This window comes from Squalius cephalus (genome assembly GCF_949319135.1).
Source record: "Squalius cephalus genome assembly, chromosome: 20".
Lineage (NCBI taxonomy): Eukaryota > Metazoa > Chordata > Actinopteri > Cypriniformes > Leuciscidae > Squalius > Squalius cephalus.
Window position 1 is genome coordinate 25,498,275 of NC_137141.1, and position 24,794 is coordinate 25,523,068.

General features: G+C 37.3%; 1 protein-coding gene across 3 annotated transcripts in view; it reads right to left on the reverse strand.

The window, feature by feature from the left end:
* The window catches only part of kcnk2a (potassium channel, subfamily K, member 2a), a 32,754-nt gene extending 12,674 nt beyond the window's left edge, over window positions 1-20,080 (reverse strand). Inside the window, exons 1-5 of one of the 3 annotated variants that reach the window (XM_079853689.1) lie at window positions 19,915-20,080; window positions 14,530-14,639; window positions 12,954-13,034; window positions 10,954-11,264; window positions 7,309-7,426 (exon numbers count right to left, since the gene is read on the reverse strand). In XM_079853689.1, the coding sequence (XP_079709815.1) occupies window positions 7,309-7,426; window positions 10,954-11,264; window position 12,954 (430 nt within the window). In that variant the 5' untranslated portion in view covers window positions 12,955-13,034; window positions 14,530-14,639; window positions 19,915-20,080. The remainder of the gene's footprint in view (window positions 1-7,308; window positions 7,427-10,953; window positions 11,265-12,953; window positions 13,035-14,529; window positions 14,640-19,914) is intronic. The other 2 variants (XM_079853690.1, XM_079853691.1) reach the window with 2 other exon arrangements.
* Between the last annotated feature and the right edge of the window lie 4,714 nt (window positions 20,081-24,794).

The following is a 24,794-nucleotide window of genomic DNA, read 5'->3' on the forward strand; positions in this document are numbered from 1 at the left end:
TATACAGACAAGCGACTTCTAAACACAAGGAAGCTGGTGATGCTGTGTCAGGCGACATTTTATAGACACAACTCACGTAATGCGTAGCGTCACCTAACTTCATACATGGCCAATGACATTGGTGCATGTGTACACATGATTCAGACTCCGGTCACGCTGACAAAATTCCCATAGCGTCAACGCAATAACGCAGCGTCGAAGTTCGCTCGAAAAGGAACCGATTCGATTATTTTTTCACCTATTAAGCCCTGGTTCAAACCAAATCTACCAAATCCCTTGGTTATAACTCAGATTATGATTTTGCTCTAGGAGTATGAAGAGAATGTAGCATTTAGGAAATTTCCTTTTAAGTCTGAAATGCATTACATTATGCATTTACAAAGACATACAAAAACAAACAAGCTTTGAACAAATAATGATTAAAACGAAATTTATTATTTTTTTGACTCATTTTGTATATTAAAATGTGAGAATACAGCAAGAATACCAGTGGTTGTGGTGTGTGTAATACTACCACAACAGGAATTTAAGCAATTACAAGAGCAAAAAGCTAAGCCACTGGACAGGCCCACCCTGAGTGAAGCACATCAGTTGGGGGCATTTCCGCAAGAGCCTCCATCCAATTACCTTTCCTTTTTCCTTGAAACTCAATAACTGGGCTCAATCACTCCTCATGCCCTCTGTCCTCTTTTAAATCTAATTAAATCAAAAAACCTTGAAAGAGACATAAAATGGTTTCCTACGAGACAACCTTAATTACACACGGCACAATGGAGACGAATAACTGTAATGTCTTTACACATATCCTTTTGGAAGAATTATGCACATATGTTCATGGTTGGATAATATCATACTTGTTCCAGCAGATTAACTATGAGGATTTAAGTATATAAAAATTTATAATGCGTGTTAATGGCCTCAGCATTTCTATTTTCTCCTTATACAAAAAAATACTGTGGCCAGACACTTCATTGTTCAGATAGATAACATCATACTTCCTGACCTTAAATAGAAACAAACAACAAGTAATTACTGTAATTTGTCATAGACCTAGATAAGAACACATACTGGTGACCAGTGGGCCAAAACCACTCTGCCAATCTTTTTTTTTTTTTTTGCAGCCCTCAATTGATTGAATTGATTTTTATAAAATAGCTGCTCTAATAAAAACAAGTTTCCCAAACATAAACCAGCTCTGTTCCGATGCACATATAATATATTAATTGTGTCATATGTATACATTTATGCAAATTACTTTGATGCAAACAAATCTTCAGATGTAAGAAAACATTGATTGCATTTGATGCAGTGGTATGTCAGCACATGTGTCTTGATCAATGAAAGCGAAATCAATGATGAAAACAGTACCTTCATAGAAAAAAAAAATTTATATTCTCTTATTCTCTTTGCTTAACCAATATATCTTGTTTGTTCTGTCTGCCACATGCAAACAGTCTCACTTTGTTTTGTTCAACATACATTCTCAACCCTGAACATCGATTCAAGTTAAGTCTGTATTCACGCCAGTTGTCACAAAGTCTTACATTTGTTGATCACTTGTTGAATTTGTAAACAATAGCTTTGAAAATTTAAATAAAAACACAATGATAATGTTTATCAAAACATGTTACTTTAGGGCATCAAGTCATATTTGTTCTCCAGGTAGTCCTTTTGAAGAAATTTATGGACTGTACAATTTTTTACTGGATACCTACGACTATTTTAACACCAAGTTTTCATCTGAATAATAATCATAATGATAACAATGAAAATAAAAGTACCTAAAAGTATTGTACAAATGTACATAAAAAGTAGCTGTAGTCCCAGTATTGAAAAGCACCATGAACACATTCAGAACACCTAAATGACTGAAATTATGTGTTAAAGCAGGATAATATCTGTTCTCAAATCGGATGAGAAATGAATGTCATGTGCTGTCTTAGAGCACAACACAAGTCAGTTTGACACAGGGAACAAAACCATGTCGTGCCACCCTCATTAGAGAAGAAGCACTACTTACTGGAAGACTGACGCAAAAAGAGCTTAATGAGCACACAAGTGTGTCTTTTGAGGGCTTTAGCTTTGGCAAATACTCTGCACACATGTGCTGATGCCTGTTAGCGAATGTGATGCCCTCACCAACAGATGAACGCATAAGGACACTACAAAGTGAGTGCATCCTTGCTGATGGAGGTAGTCAGTAGGAGTTGAAAGGTTTTCGTCCAAATGGCAAAAAATAATAGGTTAAATAATAGGTCACCTATTGGAAAACAAATTAGCAGTTGGAGCTTTAAAGGCCAAGCCTATAAATTGACTCCCTTGGGTGACACAAACACATTATGGATGATGTTGATTCATGCAAAATAATACAACAACATTAATAAAATAACTCCAAGAAACCGGTTTTTAACAGAATTGTTAAAACAATCTAACTCCCGCACATGCACACACATGCTCATGAAGGCTGCATTTATTTTACCATAAAATGGGAAAATAATATATTTGATCAATTATTCCTGATGGCAAAGCTGAATTTTCAGCATCATTACTCCAGTGTCACATAATCCTTCAGAAATCATTCTAATATGCTGATTTACTACTCAAGAAACATTTCTTATTATTATCAATGTTGAAAACGGTCGTGCTGCTTAATATTTTTGTGGAAACGTGAAATTTTTTTCAGGATTCTTTGATGAATAGAGGACAGCATTTATTTAAAATAGAAATCTTTTGTAACATTATATATGTCTTTACTGTCACTTTTGTTCAATTTAATGCATCTTTGCTGAATAAAAGCATTAATTTCATTAAACAAACATTTTTAGGGCCCCCAAACTTTTTAACATGTACATAAAACATGCAGATGTGATGTGCAGCCCCAAGAAATCGGCCTCTTTCAACTGTATAAAAGGTCAAGCTGTCAGACCTGCTCAGTTCATTAATTGCAATTTATACTTCGCAACCTAAGTAGGGACACTGGGGGGATTGATGAAGGGGGGCTTGCTCTTTAATCCACTACTTGGCTCCGTTCCAGCAGGTTTCAAAGGTGTCTTACACATGTATTCAAGAACAGTCAAAGCTGTTGAAAGGATTAGTTAAGGTTCATTAATCAAGCTTATTAAATTACATTAATGCAATTTCCTACACATCCTTAGTGATGAAGTCAAAATGAAAAATGCAGCTGCTGATTATTTGCTAAGAAATGAAGGTTACATTTTATTTTAAGGTGTCATTGTTACAGTGTAATTATATATTTAAGTACTGAGTAATGTTAAGCAACTACATGTACTTACTAAAGGTTAGGGTAGGATTAGGATTTGGTTAAGGGGTTAGTTACATGTAATTATGCATACTTGACTGTTATTACTATGGTAAGTACATGTAACATATGTAACAAGGACACTGTAAAATAAAGTGTTACCGAAATGAATCGATAAAATGCTGAGTGTTCAGATCATATGTAAATATCCTTGTCGTGGTTAGGGGACAAAAATCATAAGTTGATTATTTCCCTTGATATTTTAATTGCAATTTAAATATTTTAATTAATAGAATTTACATTAAAGTGTTAATTTTAGTCGTTAATGTCGTTTCCTTTTCGTTTTCATGAACTTTTGTATGTTCCTGTTCTGATTTTCATCTAGCTTAATTTTTCCCTGCCGAAAACCTCTGCTAGGTCCTGGGATATGGACAGTTTTTTTAAGTTTGGAGCTTTGACCATTTGAGCTTTGAACAGAAGGTTGAATTCCAGAACCGGTGGGAAATGACTGAGATGCCCTTGAGCAAGGCACCTAACCCCTAATCACTCCCCGGGCGTCTGGCGCCACACAAAGGCTGCCCGCTGCTCTGGGTGTGTGTATCCACGTTTGCAGTGTGTGTGTGTGTGTGTGTGTGTTAACTACTCACTACTCTGCTCCTAATGTGTGCATTAACTTGGATGGGTTAAATGCAGAGGTCAAATTCCAAGTATGGGTTACCATACTTGACCGTCACGTGTCACTTTCACTTTCACTATGAGATCTGTGGGTCATGTTCTGACAGCCAGGCCCGGGGTGGGTAATCGGGAGAATTCCCGGTGGGCCGCTTCACTTTTGGGCCGGTCGAGGATTTTTTTTTCTTTCACATTTGTCATGTTAGTTACATTAGGCTACACACGTTCCGCATTCGTACACCGCAGCGTGCAGCCTCTGCATGGGTTGTACCATGTGAGGGAGTTCTCCCCTCCCCTCCTATAGAGTTGGTTGGGTCCATAGCCCGTCTTTTCCAAAACGTTTTCTCAGATGGCTACCTGATCGCTACCGATAGCTGGGCCGGCCCTACCGTAAGGGTACATGTCAGGGAGGATGGATGGGAGGAAGAGGCCAGGAGGTATGGAAGCTTGTTTCCGCCACAGAATAAAACATTTTAAAAGATAATTGCGACTTTTTATCTCACAATTGCGAGTTTACATCTCGCAATTCTGACTTTATTTCTCAGAATTGCGAGATATAAAGTCAGAATTGCGTGAAATAAAGTCGCAATTGCTTCTTATAAAGTCTAAGTGAATTATTATTTAACCTTTACATTATTTGTTGAACCATGGTATTAATACAAACTACACAATAGTAAGAGCTGAACTGTTGCTTCATTTATCCAATTTGGAAAAAGTGCTAATTTGGAATTCCACCATGGAAAAAGTGGGCCGGTCTTGGGCCTGAAACTCCCGGGCTGAAAAGTGGCCCCACTCCGGCCCTGCTGACATATAAGGATGCCCCAAGATGATGGGATGCAATGGTGAGGAGATGAAAAACAGGATAAGTTCCTCAGTATGAAAAGTCAGGAGCTTAATCAGACCCGTTTGATGAGTGATTTTTCCCTCCCAAAGGGTTTGTCATCAACTGCCGTGATATGTATGGTGGAAAGCATTGCACAGTCGGGAGTTGGAATTTATGAACCAGTTGCTGAAATATCAAATTTACTGCAGCTCCAGAATCCACTAGGGCTGTTACACAACAGGTCTGATTAGATATTAGTTAAATATTTTGACTGGTAGTGAGAAATTGAGGGAACATGAGATTAGGCTCGCTTTGGTTGTTCCACCCTTGTCTTTAATGGGCAGGAGACACACTGATGACCAGGTTATCCACAGTAGAAACATACTGTAGATGATTAAGTAATTGGCGCTGGCGTTCTTCGCCTAATTTGAATAGGTTCAGGAGATTCATGGGAAACATGACTGGATAGCTCAGTGGTGGGTTCAAATTAAACTGTCAAGCTTGATTGCCAGATAACTGTACTGTGAAAGAATTAAGGATTCGTCTTTACATGCCAGTTCCCCTTGTAGAACGGGATTTAATCCCTCACGGAAAACTGTTTTTAAAGGCACGCCGTTCCATCTGCTCTGTGGTGCTAATGTGCGTAATTTAGTGGCATTTTCAGCTGCACTGGATTGGCCCTGGCGTAGGTGTAATAATTGGAATGAAACATCTTTCCCACCGGCTGGATATTCAAACACATCTCGTATTTGTTGCACAAAATATGTGAATGAACTACGGATATGTAAATCATTATCCCAGACAGCAGACGCCCACTCTAGCGCTTTGCCTATGAGAAGTGACATGACGAAAGCACACTTGTTTGACTATGGTATGCATCAGGTTGATGTGAAAAAGAGACTGAGCATTGATGTAAAAAACCCAGACATTTATCTGCAGACCCAACAAACTTATCAGTTAAAACCAGCCTTACCGGTTCGGTTCTGGTTGACAGTAGAGCTTGAATATACTGAGTTAAATGTTCATTAGTAGCCAGTAGTGCAATTAGCTGTTCCTGGTAGCCCTTTAGCATCTCGCTCTGAAAAGCAAAAGCCACTGGTGGCTGTGAAACTCCTGTTGGATTCATGTCCAGCGAAGTATTCTGTAACAGATCCACTTCTGGAGGCATTTTAATATCCATTTGCTGGAGTTTATTAAACAAATCAACAAGTCCAGAGCATACAAACCAAACGTTAAACAGGTAACCATAATCAATGTCCAGGCAGAAATCCAAAAATCCAAATAGGCAGTCCAACAGCAAACAAATCCAAAAAAGATAACCCAGAGAACATTGAAAGGGTCATGCTCAAGAGACAAGATAGCAGTAATAGTAACACTTGGTATGCAGGTGAACTTGCAGTATTTCTCAAAGATGGCTACTGAGAGCATGGTTTAAATCAGAAATTTGGAGATATGAGGGTACGTGGCTCTACCATTGGAAAAAGAGTAACGGCTAACTTGGATTGCATGTGCCTTGATTCACAGCTTTACAGCTCAGTCACTGTTTGTGGATACCATAGAAATGAATTATAAGTGCCGTAAACTGAATCATGCCTGTCACGCCTGTCCGTGACTTCTCTTATTAAACAGGAAATTATTTTCAGTGTAAAATCTAAAAATAGATCAATACAAACAAATGTTAACCTTAAGAACAAAGATTAGACGAGGAGTTGTTGATTCATTAAATGATAATTTCCTCACAAAAGCAGTTTATTCAGAATAGTGAAGCCACTACTCCATTGAAACTCATTTAAAAAAATAAAAAACTGCCACTTGTCTCCTTCACTGCGTACCGCAGCGGTAGCAGGCATTACGCTTTTTTCGGCTAATGTGGCAGATTTGCCTTTAAGTGACTTTGGTTTAAATATCTACAAACAGGAAGTGAACTAGTGACAAAGGAAATGTAACTAGAATTCTGGTGATGGCTCCATATGGTGGAGGGATGTATGATCCATGGACGAAGACGCAACAGCATTACAGTTTCAGCGACAGCACAGATGTTCTTTAATTATAAAAAATGTGTCTTGAGCACCAAATCAGCATATTAGAATGATTTCTGATGGATCATGTAACACTGAAGACTGGAGTAATGGCTGCTGACAATGTAGCTTTGCCTTCACAGCAATAAATAACTAAACATATTGAAATATACAACAGTTAAATTGTAATAATATTTAACAATATTACTGTTTTTACTGTATTTTTTTATTGTAAAAAAAAAATCATACTGACCCACACATCCAATAGAAGCTGACAGACTCACAGGAGCACACCTAAAAATTAAGCTGTAACTGACACATTTCACAAATAATTAATTGTGAATTTTTCTTCATCAATTGTGCAGCCCTACTTGTGGTCTATTTATTTGACTTTTAAGTCCCTGAGTTAAACTCGTTTTACCAAGCACCTTTCCCCAAGTTGCTTTCATCACCTAAATGAAGTGATAATGAAGTTCAAAAAGTCACTAATCAATTAAAGAATCAATTAGGGGATTGATACCGAGTACAGCCGTTACCTATAGTGGTGATGACAGTCCCTGCAAAGAAGAAGGAGCTGCTGAGGTCCCACATGCTGCTCTCATTGGAGGGGTGACCCGAGGGATTGACCCCGGCCCGGATAGCAACCACCACTTGCTGCGAATGAGAGAACAGGTCTCAGGAATAATCTCCCAAAATTTTACGAATCACTCAAACCAAAAACGAGAGCAATGAACAGAGCAAACACACACAAAAAATAAATAAATAAAATAGTCCAAAAATGAAAAGTCATAATTTACTCCCTTCTCATACCTGTATTTTTTTTTCTTTGTGAAACAAAAATGTAGATACTATGCCATCCACAAAAGAAAGAAAATATTACAGTGTCAGAATGACATGAAGATTGAAAAAATGGCAAATTTTCATTAGGAAAAGTTGTTTAGAAAATGACAGCTATATTTCCAATTTACCTATGTTGAATCATATTCAGCCATGCTATTTCCAAGTATAACCCCATCTGCTATTGTGCGGAGAGATGTAACACGTTTAAATCTGAAGCAGACTGTCTCTGAATGAGCAGGATGGCTGGCTCCAATTGCCTACATTCAGGCCCTCAAACAAAGACACAGCTCTGTTCTTTATCAGTGTTCCACAGCATCTCTGGATTTTACGTCACACATTACAGTGTCAGCTGGGAGTTAAGACAGAATTTGTCCCGTAATTTCATTCACTGTCAAATCTGTTATAATATGGCTGCCTTATCAAATGTGTGGCCCTTTGTTTGTGCAGCAGGAATGATATTATACTTGTACTGTTTTTCAGACTGTGCCTCTTTCCTAAGAAGGGATCTTGGCATTATTGAGATCAATAATTTGCCTCTATGATCAGTGTGTTCCTTGAAGACCTAAAGTCACTTACTACAAGCTTGGATTGATTCCAAACTTAGGGAATGTGTAGTTCTTTAAATAGCTTTTCTTATTTTTACACTAGGTAAGTTAAAAAGCACTTTAAAAGGACACATTACTCAAAGAGTGAGTGGAAGGTCAAAGCTTTGCTGAAGTTGTTCTGTTCTCATTTCATATGTATGCAAACTTCAGAAACTAAAGTAAGTGAAGGGCAAAAGGTGGAGCTGTCCGTGGTCCTTAACTCATATCTCATTCAGTCTTTCTCTCATTACATGTAAACGAGGCAAGAAAGTAGTATGGCCATCTCTTATCACAACTGCGAGATAAAGTGAAAAGTTGCAACTACAAGATGTAGTCCAAATAATTAATTGGACTGCAATTTTTTTTTTTTTTTTTTTTTTTTGATGAGATTACAAGATGTTCAAATCTTGTTAAATGTCCAAATAATGGAAAATTGCCAATGCAAAAATACAATAAGTTGCAAATATAACATTTTTCAAAAACAAACGGAAAATTGAATTTAATAAAGTGGCAGTTATGAGATGTAATTTCCAAATAATGGAAAACTGCTTTGCAAAGATGAAAAATAAAGTTGCAATTACTGGTATACAATGTAAAAAAAAAAAAAAAAAAAAAGACTGCAGGAATTAAAAATAACTTTGCAAATAATGTCAAAATAACAAAAAATTGGTTTACAAAACTGAAAAATAGAGCTGCAATTAATGCCAAAATAACAAAGAAAAGCATTTCAAACATTAAAATTGAAGGGGCTGTTCACACAGAACGCACTTTTCCACTGTTCTACTTTTCTATTGTTTTTCAATGTAAAGGCGCTAGACGGACATCTTTAACTGCTGCACTCGCATCTCGCGTCTTTAGCAGCGTCTTGCGCATGACACGGCGTTCTAAAAATGCGGTGCTCAAGTTAAAATAAGTTCAACCTCCCCAAACAGTGATGAAGATGGGCCAAAAAAGACCCATCATTTCTTCATTTATGTCACACTGGGCCAATGTTTACTGCAAAACATTCAAGCACTAAGCATCCATCTCTTTTTTGAATCTGCAGTGGCTTGTGTCAGGTGTTGGGCCACCGGGGCCTCTGAGATAAAACAGTGGACCACAGTGGCCTGGTCCATTAAACAGCCTTGAGCTTCATCTTAAAGTCCAGAGAACTGTAGCGAAAAAAACAACAACAAAAAAACAAAAAAAAAACCTGGGCATGTTTTTACTAAGCAGTGAGTGAGCAGTGTAAACACTGTCAGAAACATCTGCAGGTTCTCCTGGCCTAAATATAGCAGGAGTCATGACGAGCCCTCAGTGTATCCCGGCTGCTCATCCATGCCTCCTCCCAGCTGGCAGAAGGAGAGCTCAGGCAAAAGCGAGAGGCCATTCTTTCCATGGGGAGGCTTTCCTGTTTGTGAACACCAACTAAGTGCCGTTACAATCACTACTGGGTTTAGGCTGTTGGCAGCAAAGCAGCTAGGCAGGAATAAACATTTGTTTAGAGGTGTGTGGATGTGAGCGTCAGAACAATAATCAAGAGATGGGAAGTAGATGAATGCAGTGTGTTGGGATGTAATTTATCGTAAAAGTTAAGGGGGAGGTGTACGAGTTGTCTCCTGGGGTTAGAAAATGTAGATTTATAGCCTGTCAGAGAACTACCGGAATATTTATAGGTAGGATGTTTAACACATCACAGCGCACAACAACCCAACCACACTAAAAGTGTGGAAATCAAATATTGAACTATTGTTCAAATTATTAAAATGATTATTTAAATAAAACAAAAGCAGAACTCCCATCCCATGTGTTCACAATTTTATGCATATTTAAAAAAAACTTTTTGCTGTTTTTTCCAGCATTTTAAAGCAATATCCTAAGATTGACATAATAATATGTGGATGAAAACACAGCTAATGACACACACAAGCATCCAGGACCTTTACACTGCTGCTAGAATTGCAGCAAACATTAATCTCTGAATAGAAAGTGACATTTCATAAGTGCAATCTACTTTTGCACAAAAGGTAAATACCATAGACTTCAGAAGGCACAGCTAGTGATGTAATGTCAAGAGCAGATGTTAACTGAACTCACTAAAACCAATTTCACGAGTTCACACTTGCATACAATTAGAGGGAGTAAAGTTTAATGCGTATTTGGCGTGCTGTCCGGGGGGAGGGCAAGAAGTGTGGAGAAGGGGTGGTGGAGGGATGCTGCTAAACTGTCAACAAATTGAGGTGAGACTGCTGAATATATATATATATACACATCTCTTATCGTTGACTGCCGAGTGCTCTCCGCTCGTGTTAATTACCTGAGCATGCGCCTCCCGAACTTTGTTAATAAAACATCATTTAAAAGAAATTACTGGCAGCAACCCCACTTTTAGGAGAGCAGATAAAGCGTATACAGTTATTAGCCATAAGAACATTTCATAAATACATTCAAGACAGAACAGACTGTTTATAATTTCAGCCAAGCAATCTTTTCCATCCCTCTTATTTCTAAGAAATATGGTTGCATCACACTTCAGAAACAGACCAGCATGTCTTCGGCTTATCAGTGTTTTCAGTGTCTCCAATTAATCAGATTGCACACTGTTTCTGACATCTTCAGAGCTGTCTGTATTGATTTTTGGCAAAGATTAGTCTATTCACTCAACGTACCTCACACAAAACCACTATGCTTTGAATCAAAATTAAAAAGGCTATTTTTACCTATACAAATAAATATTTTGAATTCCAATTTCAATCACACAGGTAAATGATTTTGTACCTTGACCAGGTCCTCCAGCTCAGAGGTGTTGACACAGGCATGTCTAGAGAGAAAGATCATTTTCTCCTGCAGGATGAGGTACTTCTGCGAGATCTCCTGGGGCTGTTCCAGAGCTTTGAACACCGTGGCTCCGATGATCAGGTACAGGACCACCAGCAGGAAGATCGCCAATACTGTTTTCCACTTCATCACGGTGGTTATGGTATCACAATCATCACCCGAGTTATACACAATGGGCTTGGAGGAGAACGACAGCCGTGGTTTGGTGTTGTGTGTGGCTGATTTAGGATCTAAAAGATCAGGTGCAGCCACTGGGGGGAACAAAGGGAGAGAGTAGGTAAGGGAGAGAGCGAGAGAGAGAGCGAGAGAGAGAGAGAGAGAGAGAGAGAGAGAGAGAGAGAGAGAGAGAGAGAGAGAGAGAGAGAGAGAGAGAGAGGGGGGTATAAAAGCCAGCAGTAATTCAAAAAACATAACTGCTGCTAAGGCTTCAGTAATTTTGTATTACAGTTTAAAGAATCCTGCTTGATTTCTAGATATCTATATTTATTTTTCCATGTGTCTTTGTACATGAACGAAAACGCATTCATGTTTTTTTACATGGAGCCATCAATAAATAATAGTCGCTATGAAAGGCACAGACAGCTGCAGGGTTTTAAAACGGCAATGAATTTGATTTAGATTATGGACATACATTTTATGGTTCAAAAAATTATTATTGTTATTATTCTGAATCTAAATCACTTTAAATTCTGTTCCCTGGGAACATGTGTTTATGAAAGGGTTATCATAACAGTGTTGAAATATTTGACTGATTATTTCTTAATACGAGCATTTACAATTTACTTTAAAGAGGACTTTCATAAAAGAGCATCATCGCAGGAATGGGGGAAAAAAATGTGAGTAAATTTCACAATAAATTACAAAGAAATGGCAAGTAACAGACTGAATTAAACCGAAAAAATCATTTTCAGGGTTGTAAAAAAAAAATCAAAAAAAAAAAAATCAGTGAATCTGGCCCTTCATCTGTGAGGATATTAATTTGGTTCTTTCTCAGCTGACTTCTGCAGTGTTCCAGCCAAGTGTGAAAACCCTCTCTAGCAAACCAGTGACAGTGGACGTAATGTTCTCCTCACTCGTGTCCAGTATGCAGCGTGTGGAACTACGTTATGCAAGACAGAACAAGTTTCAGCACTAATTTAGAGCTGTGCATAATACAGACCTCAATGCTTATTAAAGATATGTTAGTTATTGAAGCCCCAGAGGGTTCCAGCAATGCATGTGTCCACTTATGTGTAATATTTTTTATAAACTCCAACTGCCAAACTTAAAAGTATATCAATAATATTTTGACTTTTACATTAAAGCTATAGTTGATATGAGCAAGACAAGTCATTAGATCACATTAAAGAGTTTATATATGATTTTTTGATGTTGTAATGAAGTAAGCAAGCAAGCAAGCAGAAGAGGCATACTGTACTGCAAAATGTGATTTCAGTAATAATCCTCCTACAAATCTGGAAAAAGCATGTTAAGGCTGTGGGTGGTGTGGCGCTGTGATACATCATTTCAGCTGGTCACCTAAAGGTAAAAGGTTCAACCCCTGCAGAAGGCACTTCAGTAGCCATCACCACTGCAGCAAGTGTATTGTAGTGTTTACAGTTATATTTTACTTGTATCTGCTTTCAGTAATACTGAATTCCAGCTAATACTCTATATTTATCATTTAATTTCAGAAAAAAAAAACTTTTATTTTATTTTTAAAACGGAATCTACAGTGATTTTGCATTAACTTTGTCAAATTATTTTAATTTTACTAGTGTTCAGAACCAAATCAATTATTTTGACTGATTATCATTTATGGTCGCATCTCGAGTAGAATTAAAGCGTGATCATATTTGGATGTCCCTAGAACATAATTCGGGAGTGAATGGGTTAACCATTATGCCAAATTTACAACATAATTAACAATTCAATTATGCAAAAATACATCTCGCACTTACTACTTTGTCAAATCTCTTCTTCCTCATCGGCTGTCTTGAGTGTTGGACCTCTTGACTTGTCTTGCCGTTCTCAGGAGCACACTAGCAAAAACTGGATGTTAATCATGGCAGCAAACACACTCGCATCCCTCCGTGTTCTCTTCTGGACTATCATGCCTCTGTCCAGTTTTAAATCTCCATGCGAGCAGTATTTTGGAATCCAGCGGTGGATTTCGTGGTTGAGTAAGCACTGAAGTGAGAAGGGAGTGTCCAAAGGGGGCACACGGATAACTGGACGGGCTGTTCTCATCATGAGCGCGCGAGCTGTCCGTCTCCACGCTCACAAGCGCTCGAGCTCCTCGTTTGTTCGCAAACTGTGGGCAGGTTTCACGATTTCATGCGCGCCACATCCAGATTTAGGCTAAGTCTCACGAACATTACAGCGGCAGTTGTTTGTTTTGAAACGGAAACTGAACTTGTGGTTCAGTCAATTAAGTCTTTCTGATTAATTGACCCTTTTCAAATTTCCGGGTTTTTCTCAGAAGCGGAAGTCTTCATAGTTGGGTAAAGCTCTTTAGCGACGAATTAGAGAATACATTAAATATATATTTTTTTTGTGTGTTCCCATTTGCTCAAATAGAAAAAGAAAAACTCCAAAATAGTGATTTCACAACTTTTAAAAAGAGGGAAAAAAATAGAGAGAGATTGATAGGGGCAGTCAGAGGAGAGAAAGGCGTCAACCGTCACCACATCCTTAACTAGTTTTTTTGTAATTTGAGGCAAAGGTAATATACAAAGTACACTATAGTGTTATAAATATAGATGCATTTTTATAAAAAATTAAAATATAAAAAACGTTGCAGGATTTACGATGCTGATGACCATTTAACTGCATCATCAGTCTGTAAATAAGGGTCCATTTGGATTTGGTCTGTTTGATTCTTGAAAGTGTTTTGATGAGAATCGGACTACAATTGTGAATTTACAATAAAAAAAAGTAAAAAAAACAGCTCATAAGAGTAATTTGTTCAGGAATCGGACTGCATCGACAGACCGCGCTGTTTTTATTCATTAAAAAGGACCAACTTATAAGAGTCATTATTTCGGAATAGTAATGCATTGGTCACGCAGCTGCATGTTTGATTCATTAAAGAACCAGCTCATAATCATCGTTCAAGAATCGTACAGCATTGGTCACAAAATGCCTTATCTCCTTGTTTTAGTATCAATCTTGCGCTAATCAATCAATCAACCAATCAATGCCTTTAAGTGTCATGAATTTAAATGTTTCATGTCACATCTTTCTGTTGGCTAGTCGTGTATCTTTCTGGTAAGGTAGTTGTTTATTATTTATTTTAAAATTCAAAAAATTTTGGTTAGCCTAAAATTAGGCCCTATTTGGAGGTATTTTTACATCTTGTTCTAAAACATATAGCCCATTACAAGCGTCACTAAAAAGTGAACGTGCAGTTGTTGCTTTAAGGAGGTGTATCTACCTAATTCTACCTCTAAATTCTAATTTTGTTGTTGTAACCTAATTCAATCAGGTTTATGTAAACAAGGGAATGCAGTTTCAACTTAATTGAGTTACACTTACCCAATTAATTTCCAATAAAGCTCAGGAGTGACACATTCGACACATGTGCACTATTCTGCACCACACCTAAAGGCCTGTATAGTCTTGACTCATGTCAGCTAGGATCTGCTCTGAAGGACAAAGAAGAAAAGGTTTGTGTTTAGCTGCTCCTTGGCGAATTTTGCTTCAATAAGAAATTGTGATTTGGATTATTATACACATTATGTTGCATCAAAGAGAAAAATCACAATTGACATTATAAAACAAACACAATTATTTTTGCCTCTTGTTCAGTTTAATTAAAATGAGCCAAAGCAACTATTTAACATTGTCACAACTTAATTTGTTAATTCATTTTCTTGACGACTAACTGGGCTGCATTTCTCAAAAGCATTGTAAGCCTAAGTAGATCGTAAAGCCATTGCCACCAATGGGTCTCTACTACGATCAACTTAGCTCATGATGCTTTTTACGTTTACGACAATTACGTTTCAGTAAAACCATTTTTTTTTTCAGGTTGGTTGAATTCAATTTATCAGTCATTTTAAATAATTTCTTTCATTTCAACAAAACCAGCAGTTTAGATGTTACAACATGAAGTACATTTTTTTTTTCAGTGTACCCAAACTTGAATTTTAAAACTGCAGTGTTTTTCAAAAAACGTAAGGTGCATTTAAGACGAAGTAACATTTTTCCAACAAAAAAAGTAGACATTTTAAAACACTGTTCAAGGTTGCTTTTGGGCATGTTTCAAATATTTATACAGATTGCATTGTATAACATTCTTCTAAAGTGTCATTCTAGTTCAAATCATCTATCAACAAAATTTCCATAATGACTTTGGCAAAGTTCCAGCTGTGAACATATTAACGTTTTACATTCCCAAAACATCTCCCATTGAGATGAAAATGAAAAGGCTGAACGTATAACATTGCTTAAAGGAAGATTCATTGTATCTAATATATTTGTTTGAATATGAACAGAGAGGGGGTTGTCAATAGCAAATGACAATAACTGCACAGTCAATCTATGTGCATAGACAATGCATGTAATGTAGAAGTGATGTATTAGAGTAGACAGTCTCAAAGAGTTTAACTTTGCATGACCCCTTGCCTTATGTTAACTGCACAAACTGTAGAGATGATGTAGTGAATTATCATAGTTCATGTTGAGACATCATGATTTTAAAATACAGCTGTTAAGAGACACCATATTTTATTTCCCATATACACTAGCTTCTGTTTCCCTTTCCTTTTCCCCATTGTCTTTTCACCTTGGCAATCGTACTTTCTGTCACTGAGATGGCTAAAATTATGTGTCCTTTGGGCAATGACAGAAGTGCATCAAAGGCACATGTGCACTCACATTCCATGCTCACAGTGTTCATAAGCTTCCTCCATGGACCGTTGTTATCCTCTGCCAGTTTGATTTTGGAATCACAATACCAAACTTACCCATAATATTGGCATGGATCTTATTTCAAGCAAGATCATAAACAACATGGAAAATTTGGAAGTGTTGTGAACATAACTTTCATATCCAAAAAAACAACTCACTTTTATAGCTCAGTTACAAGCATCACATTTTTTGGCAAAATTTTTCTAAGAAAGAAATGATTCCAAAAACATGCAGAATAACTCAATAGGCCTGTAGATTATCCAATATATCATGAATATTTACATAATATCTTTATAAATGACTGGATTGCTCATGAAGTCATAAAAGGTAAAGCCACCACGCCACCATTTTGGTATTTCCTATAGTATTCCCTCACATTCAACTGAATTAATAGAAAATCATCTGATTTTAATGAGAAAACATTACCCTGCTTGTAATCATCTTCAAGAACTTATAATGCAGTGCTACTGTGTAGGAAGTGTATAAGACATTTGACTCTTGGCAATTTAGTTTACTGAGCAGCTATACACAAATTCTCATTAAACTAAAGGAAGTGATGTGACTCCTGCAGAGAATCGCTGTTTACACTCGATCAGGTTTCTAGTTAGATATCATTAATGACCAGAATTTGACCTATGACACATAAATCCGTTTTAACAGCCAGCGACCGGAAACATGCTAACTATGTGATTGCATTGAGACAGTAAGCCTCCCACAGGATGATAATTAGCAAAGATTAGCACACCTGGTCTTTTTCTACCACATAATGTGTAGTTTAGAGACTGTGTTTATGGTATAGCTCTTTAAAAAAAACATAAATGGAAATGACCTGAGCCTTGCTCCAGAACTTAAGCTAACCTGGTATATTTAAGCTATATTTCAGGTCAGAAGGGACATGGACATATTTTATATTTATAGCACATCCTTCCTTTCAGTGCACTGAAAATGAGAATCCTGCTATATCTCACATTAACTTTTTTATTTTCATTGTATGGATAAAAACATTAGCACTTACTCACCCTCATGTCATTCCAATACTGCTTAATTTCATTTTTGAGTGAACTTTAAGAACAAATTCATTCAATTTACACGTAATTTTCCTCATATTCCATGAATGGGGCCAAATAACCAATGCGGCAATCATCATTTTTAGGACATTTTTCCTTTAACATCGAAAACCTGTTAAACAAATAGTGTAAACATTACAGAATGTGTCTGTCAGTATTGTTATACCTTTAATCCTGCTGTCCCATCTTGCAGAATAAAAAAATGTTTATGTACAGCACATTTGGGCTTAAGCTCATGACTAGCATCTGTCCATTTATTGGCATTCACTCTTCACTTCAATTGACTACTTGAAAAAACACTTGGGTCAAATGTCAAACTGCTGACTCATTGTAAATCTCAGGGAGAACATCCACTGGCATTTGAAAGTTAAACAGTGGCCATTCTTTTTTAGGGGCTCACAGTATATAAATAGAGGGCCGTTTTCTTAGCAAGATAACGGTCTAATCCACGTTACATAACATTTTGAGAAGCAACCCCTTGACCCATGCAGTGTGAAAATATTTAGCTTGTGTTTGCCATGCACGTGAATGAGCTTATGCTATGCCTTAGAAAAACACTGACATTGCATGAAGTTTCACCATACAGTGTGGTCAGTGGGAAAGTTCTCATGAGCAAACGTTTACTTGGACCATTTTATCAGTCCATCTCCATGTCAAAAGACATTACATTGAAATAGCACTAACAAGAAAGTTCTTATGAAATTCTTAAATAATTTAGTAGTTGTTTTGAAATACATTTTTTTTTCACCATTAATGAATAGATGGCTGTTTTTATTTTTCACTTTTGCCCTTGAGGACTTATATGGTCATGAATGGAACCATATGGACACATACACTCACCTAAAGGATTATTAGGAACACCATACTAATACTGTGTTTGACCCCCTTTCGCCTTCAGAACTGCCTTAATTCTACGTGGCATTGATTCAACAAGGTGTTGAAAGCATTCTTTAGAAATGTTGGCCCATATTGATAGGATAGCATCTTGCAGTTGATGGAGATTTGTGGGATGCACATCCAGGGCACGAAGCTCCCGTTCCACCACATCCCAAAGATGCTATTGGGTTGAGATCTGGTGACTGTGGGGGCCATTTTAGTACAGTGAACTCATTGTCATGTTCAAGAAACCAATTTGAAATGATTCGAGCTTTGTGACATCCTGCATCCTGACATCCTGTTTTTATCCTGCTGGAAGTAGCCATCAGAGGATGGGTACATGGTGGTCATAAAGGGATGGACATGGTCAGAAACAATGCTCAGGTAGGCCGTGGCATTTAAACGATGCCCAATTGGCACTAAGGGGCCTAAAGTGTGCCAAGAAAACATCCACCACTCCATTACACCACCACCACCAGCCTGCACAGTGGTAACAAGGCATGATGGATCCATCTTCTCATTCTGTTTACGCCAAATTCTGACTCTACCATCTGAATGTCTCAACAGAAATCGAGACTCATCAGACCTGGCAACATTTTTCCAGTCTTCAACTGTCCAATTTTGGTGAGCTCGTGCAAATTGTAGCCTCTTTTTCCTATTTGTAGTGGAGATGAGTGGTACCCGGTGGGGTCTTCTGCTGTTGTAGCCCATCCGCCTCAAGGTTGTGCGTGTTGTGGCTTCACAAATGCTTTGCTGCATACCTCGGTTGTAACGAGTGGTTATTTCAGTCAAAGTTGCTCTTCTATCAGCTTGAATTAGTCGGCCCATTCTCCTCTGACCTCTAGCATCAACAAGGCATTTTCGCCCACAGGACTGCCGCATACTGGATGTTTTTCCCTTTTCACACCATTCTTTTTAAACCCTAGAAATGGTTGTGCGTGAAAATCCCAGTAACTGAGCAGATTGTGAAATACTCAGACCGGCCCGTCTGGCACCAACAACCATGCCACGCTCAAAATTGCTTAAATCACCTTTCTTTCCAATTCTGACATTCAGTTTGGAGTTCAGGATATTGTCTTGACCAGGACCACACCCCTAAATGCATTGAAGCAACTGCCATGTGATTGGTTGATTAGATAATTGCATTAATAAGAAATTGAACAGGTGTTCCTAATAATCCTTTAGGTGAGTGTATATGGTGTATTTAATAAAGGCATTGTAAAAGGGTAACACTTTACAATAAATTTAATTTGTTAACATTAGTTAACTACATTAGATAACAATGAACAATCATTTCATTAAGTTAATCTCAACATTTATTAATACATTAATCAAAAGTTGTATCTGTTAACATTAGTTAATGCACTGTGAATTAACATGAACACAAACATTTGTATTCACTAATATGTTAGTTAACACATTAACAAACGAGACCTTATAGTAAAGTGTTACCGTAAAAAGTTTCCAAGACTATACTTTATCTGTTAAAAAGGGACAAAAGTGTAACATGTCTTGTAAAGTGCTCTGCAATTAGAAGTACACAAACTTTTTTTTCATCCTAAAGAAAATCTCTAATGGGTGCATTCTTAGATTTGCAACATCAAACAAGATGACGCTTATAGAAGCAGCTTTCATACGTTTCACATGGCCATTATGCTCTTATACCAATTGCGTTGTACCACTTTAGCAAAGCGCTACAGCTGTGGAATATAAGTGTGCTTACATACAGAACCATTTAAAAGGTTTCATAGAGGTTAAGAGCCTCCTTCACTTTGCCAATACAAGTTACAATGGCTATAGTGGAGCATATTGCCTTCTAGAAAATGCAGGCCTGTTGAGCAAAACAAACCTCCAGAAAAGACCGTTGGTGCCTTGAACATGAAGTGGAAAATACAGTTAAAGAAAAATAGACTAGGTCTTAACTTTTAAAAGGGGTTTCTTTCTGTTTGTTTGTTGATAAGGAACAGATGGGAAGAAATATCTCATTTCACACAAATGTTGATTTGCTGTCACCTTTGCCTATTTCCGCCTGAGCTTAAAGAAATGAGACTTATCAGGAACTCACAGTTTTATGTCACTCTCTGCTTATGACTAGCTCCGCTGGGGAATTCTGAAGTCATAGGCAAGGATGAGGATAATCACGTTGTCACCTCTGGGATTGGAAAGAATGAGGAGTCAGCATGTGCTGTTTGACTGAATATCCCAAGTACAGTCAAGGATATGACTGGTACATCCTGAGAAAGCCTTCAGTTTCACACCTTCACCTGGTTCTTCACAAGTCCCAATCGTCAGAATAATGCCAATCACCTGTCCCTCATCATCACGTCAATCAAGGACTGTATATATACCCATTCTCTTTCCCCTCTTGTCTCGTTGGAGTATGACCCACATGCTTTGTTTGCTCTCATCTTTTTCACTTATAAGCCCGAGCAAGTATTGTTATTGTGGAGTGTGTTATATTATTGCTTTCTACTGAGCTTCTTTGTCTTCTGCCTCTTTGTGTATTGTCCCCGACTGGAATAAAGCATTTCATGGCAATCTCCTCTATATTGTCTTGTTCATCGCTTGATATTCAGAAAGATCTATACTGCATTCTTTTTTTATCCACTTCATATCTCACTTGGATGGCTACTCTCTATTTTGCTTCTTAAATTTATCTGACATTCACGCATGACCTTTTATTTATTTCTGTGTATGTGTGTGTTGTTACTTTGGCCAAGTGACTGGCAGGAATCCCAGGTTGAAGCAAGAGGTTGCAAGTGTTTTGATGAATTGAATATTTCACTGACCCATTAGAGTGAGATGTGTTCTATTTATAGGCTGGATGGATGAGTTGGCTTAGCATCAATCGTTTTTCCCCCCAGATCTTGCTGAGTGAGAGTGAGGTGAAGGGGAGCATTATAATGAGAGGCAGAAATAAAATATCAATGAGAACTCGAAACAGAGGCTGCAGCAATGGAAAAGGGGAGGGGATTTTCTTTCTATCTGGGATTTGAATTCAAACAACCAAATCTACTGTGGACCGAGTAGCCTCTTCATAGGTCCGACGCAGAATTCTGTAAATATTCATAAGTATAAATCAGCCTTAAAGGCGCCACACGTTTTTTGTCACAAACGGTGGGAACCATGTGAGACATATGCAAATATTTGTATTTGCTGCATTCTCGTTTTCTGCAGCGTTTTAGCAAAAGTATCTATTTTGCTGCTCGCAGTGTTTCTGTTGTCAAAATAACCATGTCTTAAAATAATTTCTTTAACGAGAGAGAGAAGCAACACGCACGGAGAGGAAAGAGCTTTAATGAAGCACGTTTGGCTCTAGATAAAAATATTAGAGGATGTAGCGCTGAAAGATTATTACTAGACCTGAGCGCTTGGTTTGGCTCTGGGTTCGGGCCAAATATCGAGCTCGTTGCCCTCTTCCACGGACAGCATGCCAAATATGCATACTCTTTGTAAGTGTGAACTCATGAATATGTAATTTTGTGTGTCTGCCGACCAACAGCATGCACATGAGTGGCATTGCTTTTATAAATTTGTCAACAAGAATTTTTTTTTTTTGCAACTTGCATATTAGATACAATATTGGACGAATTTCAAACAGGGTTTTGTGTGCTTGAAGGGCACTTCTGGAAAAGAACACTAGTGAACTAGTGAGCAAAAGTGAACAAATCAATCCCTTCACAAAAGGGCAATTTCACAAGCTCGTTAGTGAAGGGTACATGGCAAGCAATTATTACTTCAAGGAAGTAATTTGACAGTTTAGGGTAATGCGACCCAGGGTAGCCTCCTTGTGGTTAATTTTGAATGTATTTAAAGCATATTTCATAAACTTTTATTTGCAACAACTACATAAACAGAAATATTAAGAGCTAATTTGGTGATAGATGTCGTGGTGCATTTTCATGGTAACATTACAGGAGAAGATAATCTGCTCTGCTCTTAATCAGAGTAGTGCCATATTTAAGTTTCATTTTACAGGAATGAAAAAGAGGCTGTGAGAGATAAGCACAGTGTATTTAGCTGTTTGTATTGTTATTCAAAAACATACATTGTTCAGCTAATGAAATGTCTATAGAAAAAAAAAACCTTTTAGTATAGGCAAAACACCTAAATTGTCAAAGTTACATGAGGACCTTAATAGTGCCTGCCATTGTAAAGACTGTAAGTCTGTTCCCCACTGCTTCGTTTTCATCCGCCTTAAATTCATTATGACGTCTAACCTGATTAAAAAGGGATGCTCACTTCAATTGTAATTCAACCCTCGCCTGTTACTTTTTCTATTTTTGCCCGCCAATAAAAAGCATTCTAAACAAAGCCAAAGCAGAACCACGTTGCAGAGGAACACATGGTGGCTGTGTTTAACTCTATTTTTAGATACAGTTACGAACTTCCCTAAGCACTTCCCCTCGGGGGAATCTACTCATATGTACACATCAGGCAGATCCATAGACCACAATGCAACCCGATTGTGATAGCACAACAGGAACTCGCAGTGCTTGCAACTAATTTACCCACACACCTTATGATTCAAACAGAGGGAAAAGTACTTTGCAGCTTTAAGTTAGTTAAATTAAGCAGTTTAGAAAAGTTATACGGCATGGCTCCAGAGCAGATTCCAGGGCTTTGGGCGTTCCATTTAAACCCATAGCAAGGGTTCAGCCAGTGGTGGGCACTTGTGCAATATACCCAATGACATACATCCAAGTGAACAAGAAGTTAGAGAGGGAACGCCATAAAACGCAGGTCTTAAACACAGCATGTGAAGCAGCTTTTTTAATGAATTGGTTAAGTGAATGATTCAATGACTCACTCAAACGGCTCCTACTGTGTAACAATGTATAAAGAGTCACTGAAAAATGTCCACCTCTAATGCACAGACTGACAGTCTTTCTGGACCAGTGTTAATTTCGTTGCCAAATAATTTTTGTCATTATTTTCATCAACGACATTTTTTCACAGATGAAAACGAGACGATAACTAAATAAAAACCAGTTTTGAATGTCAAAAACTATGACGAAAACTATTGACATTTTCGTCAACGAATAAAAATTAGACGAAAATGTTAGGTAGGGACGATTTGGGAAGAGATCCAGTCAGTACTGATGTGATGTCCTGCGTTTGTGGTAGATGCGCATATAATAATTTGTTACATTTATGTAGCGCTTTTCTGGGTACTCAAAGCGCTTCACATATGGAAGGGGGGGATCTCCTCAACCACCACCAATGTACAGCATCCACCTGGATGATGCAACGGCAGCCATATTGTGCCAGAACGCCCACCACACACCAGCTTACTGGTGGAGAGGAGACAGAGTGATGAAGCCAAGTATATATGGGGGTGATTAGGAGGCCATGATGGACAGAGGCCAATGGGCAAATTTGGTCAGGATTCTGGGGATAAACCCCTACTCTGGACATCCTGGGATTTACGTTAAACGGATGAGATAATACTCATGTAAAGGATGATATTAATATTAATACATGTCCATTTTTCCTTCCTCAATAGATAGCATGTGTACAGTAGTCACAGTCCTTGACTTTGATCAAAATCATTTTCAGCAGAGTCAGCAGTCAGTCATATAATGGAATTTTCTTCAGCAGTACTAAAGCATAATTTTCTTCAATTACCAGGATCACAGTAGAAAGCTTTTTAAATCTGGAGTAGCCCATCTTAATATGATTATGATTTCATAGATTTTAGAAATACAAAGAAATCTTTTCATGTGCTTTTAGCATGCAAATTATAAATTCAATAGTTATTATGCACAGTGCTTGTTAGACAGAAAAAAAAAAGATACACCATCTGATATTTCCTAAACATACACCTTTAAAATTGTATCTATGTAATATATGTAACACCAAAATTCAAAACTCAGAAACAGAACCGCAGATGTGTATAGAATTTTTCTGTTGATATTAAATTCGATTGAATCGCCTTACATTTTATTGCACTGTACACAGAAGGAAGTGGATTTAATATGGCACCACATTCTAATTCTAAAAATGTCTCTGTGGACAGTCAAATTTATGTTTCTATTAAAGCTGTCTGTCCTGAAATATTGAACTATGATCTAATCCAAAGGGCAGCTCTTCAAACTCAAAATAGCTATAAATATCAGCTGGCAAATGGTGCAATTTAATATAATAATGTGATGTTGTGGAAGTGACATGCAATTTTGGTAGTGCAAGTTAGTATTATTAAAAATACATGTGTTCACATTTACTATTTACGATATATTAATGTTGAATTTTGTCTTGACTGGTAAAACACCACAATTTCCCTCATGGGATCAACTTAATAATGCACACATATTACATAGTAAGCATATCTGAGGAGTAATAAAGGCCCTATGTGGTAGCATTTTGCTGAAATGATTAAAAGATGACATGACATGATGTATTACTTTGCAGTGATACACCAGCAGAAACTTCAGTGCACTGGAGGATTTGTTCTTGCTTCGCACTGCAAGAGAAAAGCGGGCATTATACATTTATTTCCGACAACAAAGATACTTCATGAATACATCATATCCAGTGCTGTTACTGTTAACTAAAGCTACTAAAATTAGTTTTACAGTTATAAATAAGCTGCCATCAAATAAACATTACATGAAAAACTTAAAACGGAAATTTGAAATGTTTCCTAATATTTATTTAAATAAAAAGTTTAAATAGAAGTACTAAGATTATTATAACTAAAAATAAATATAAATTAAAGCCAAAAAGGCATTTTCTAAAAAAAAAAAAAAAAAAAAAAAAAATTATCTATAACAATTACTAAAACTTAAAAAATAAAAATAAACAAAAGCTAATTAAAATTTTAATTATATAAACAATTCATTATTGTTAGAATAAACTCAACATCAAAACAGCTTTTGGTGTCAAATAATTTAAGTAAAAGGACTGACCAATAATGAGGATGCAGTGTTTCAGGGAACACATTTC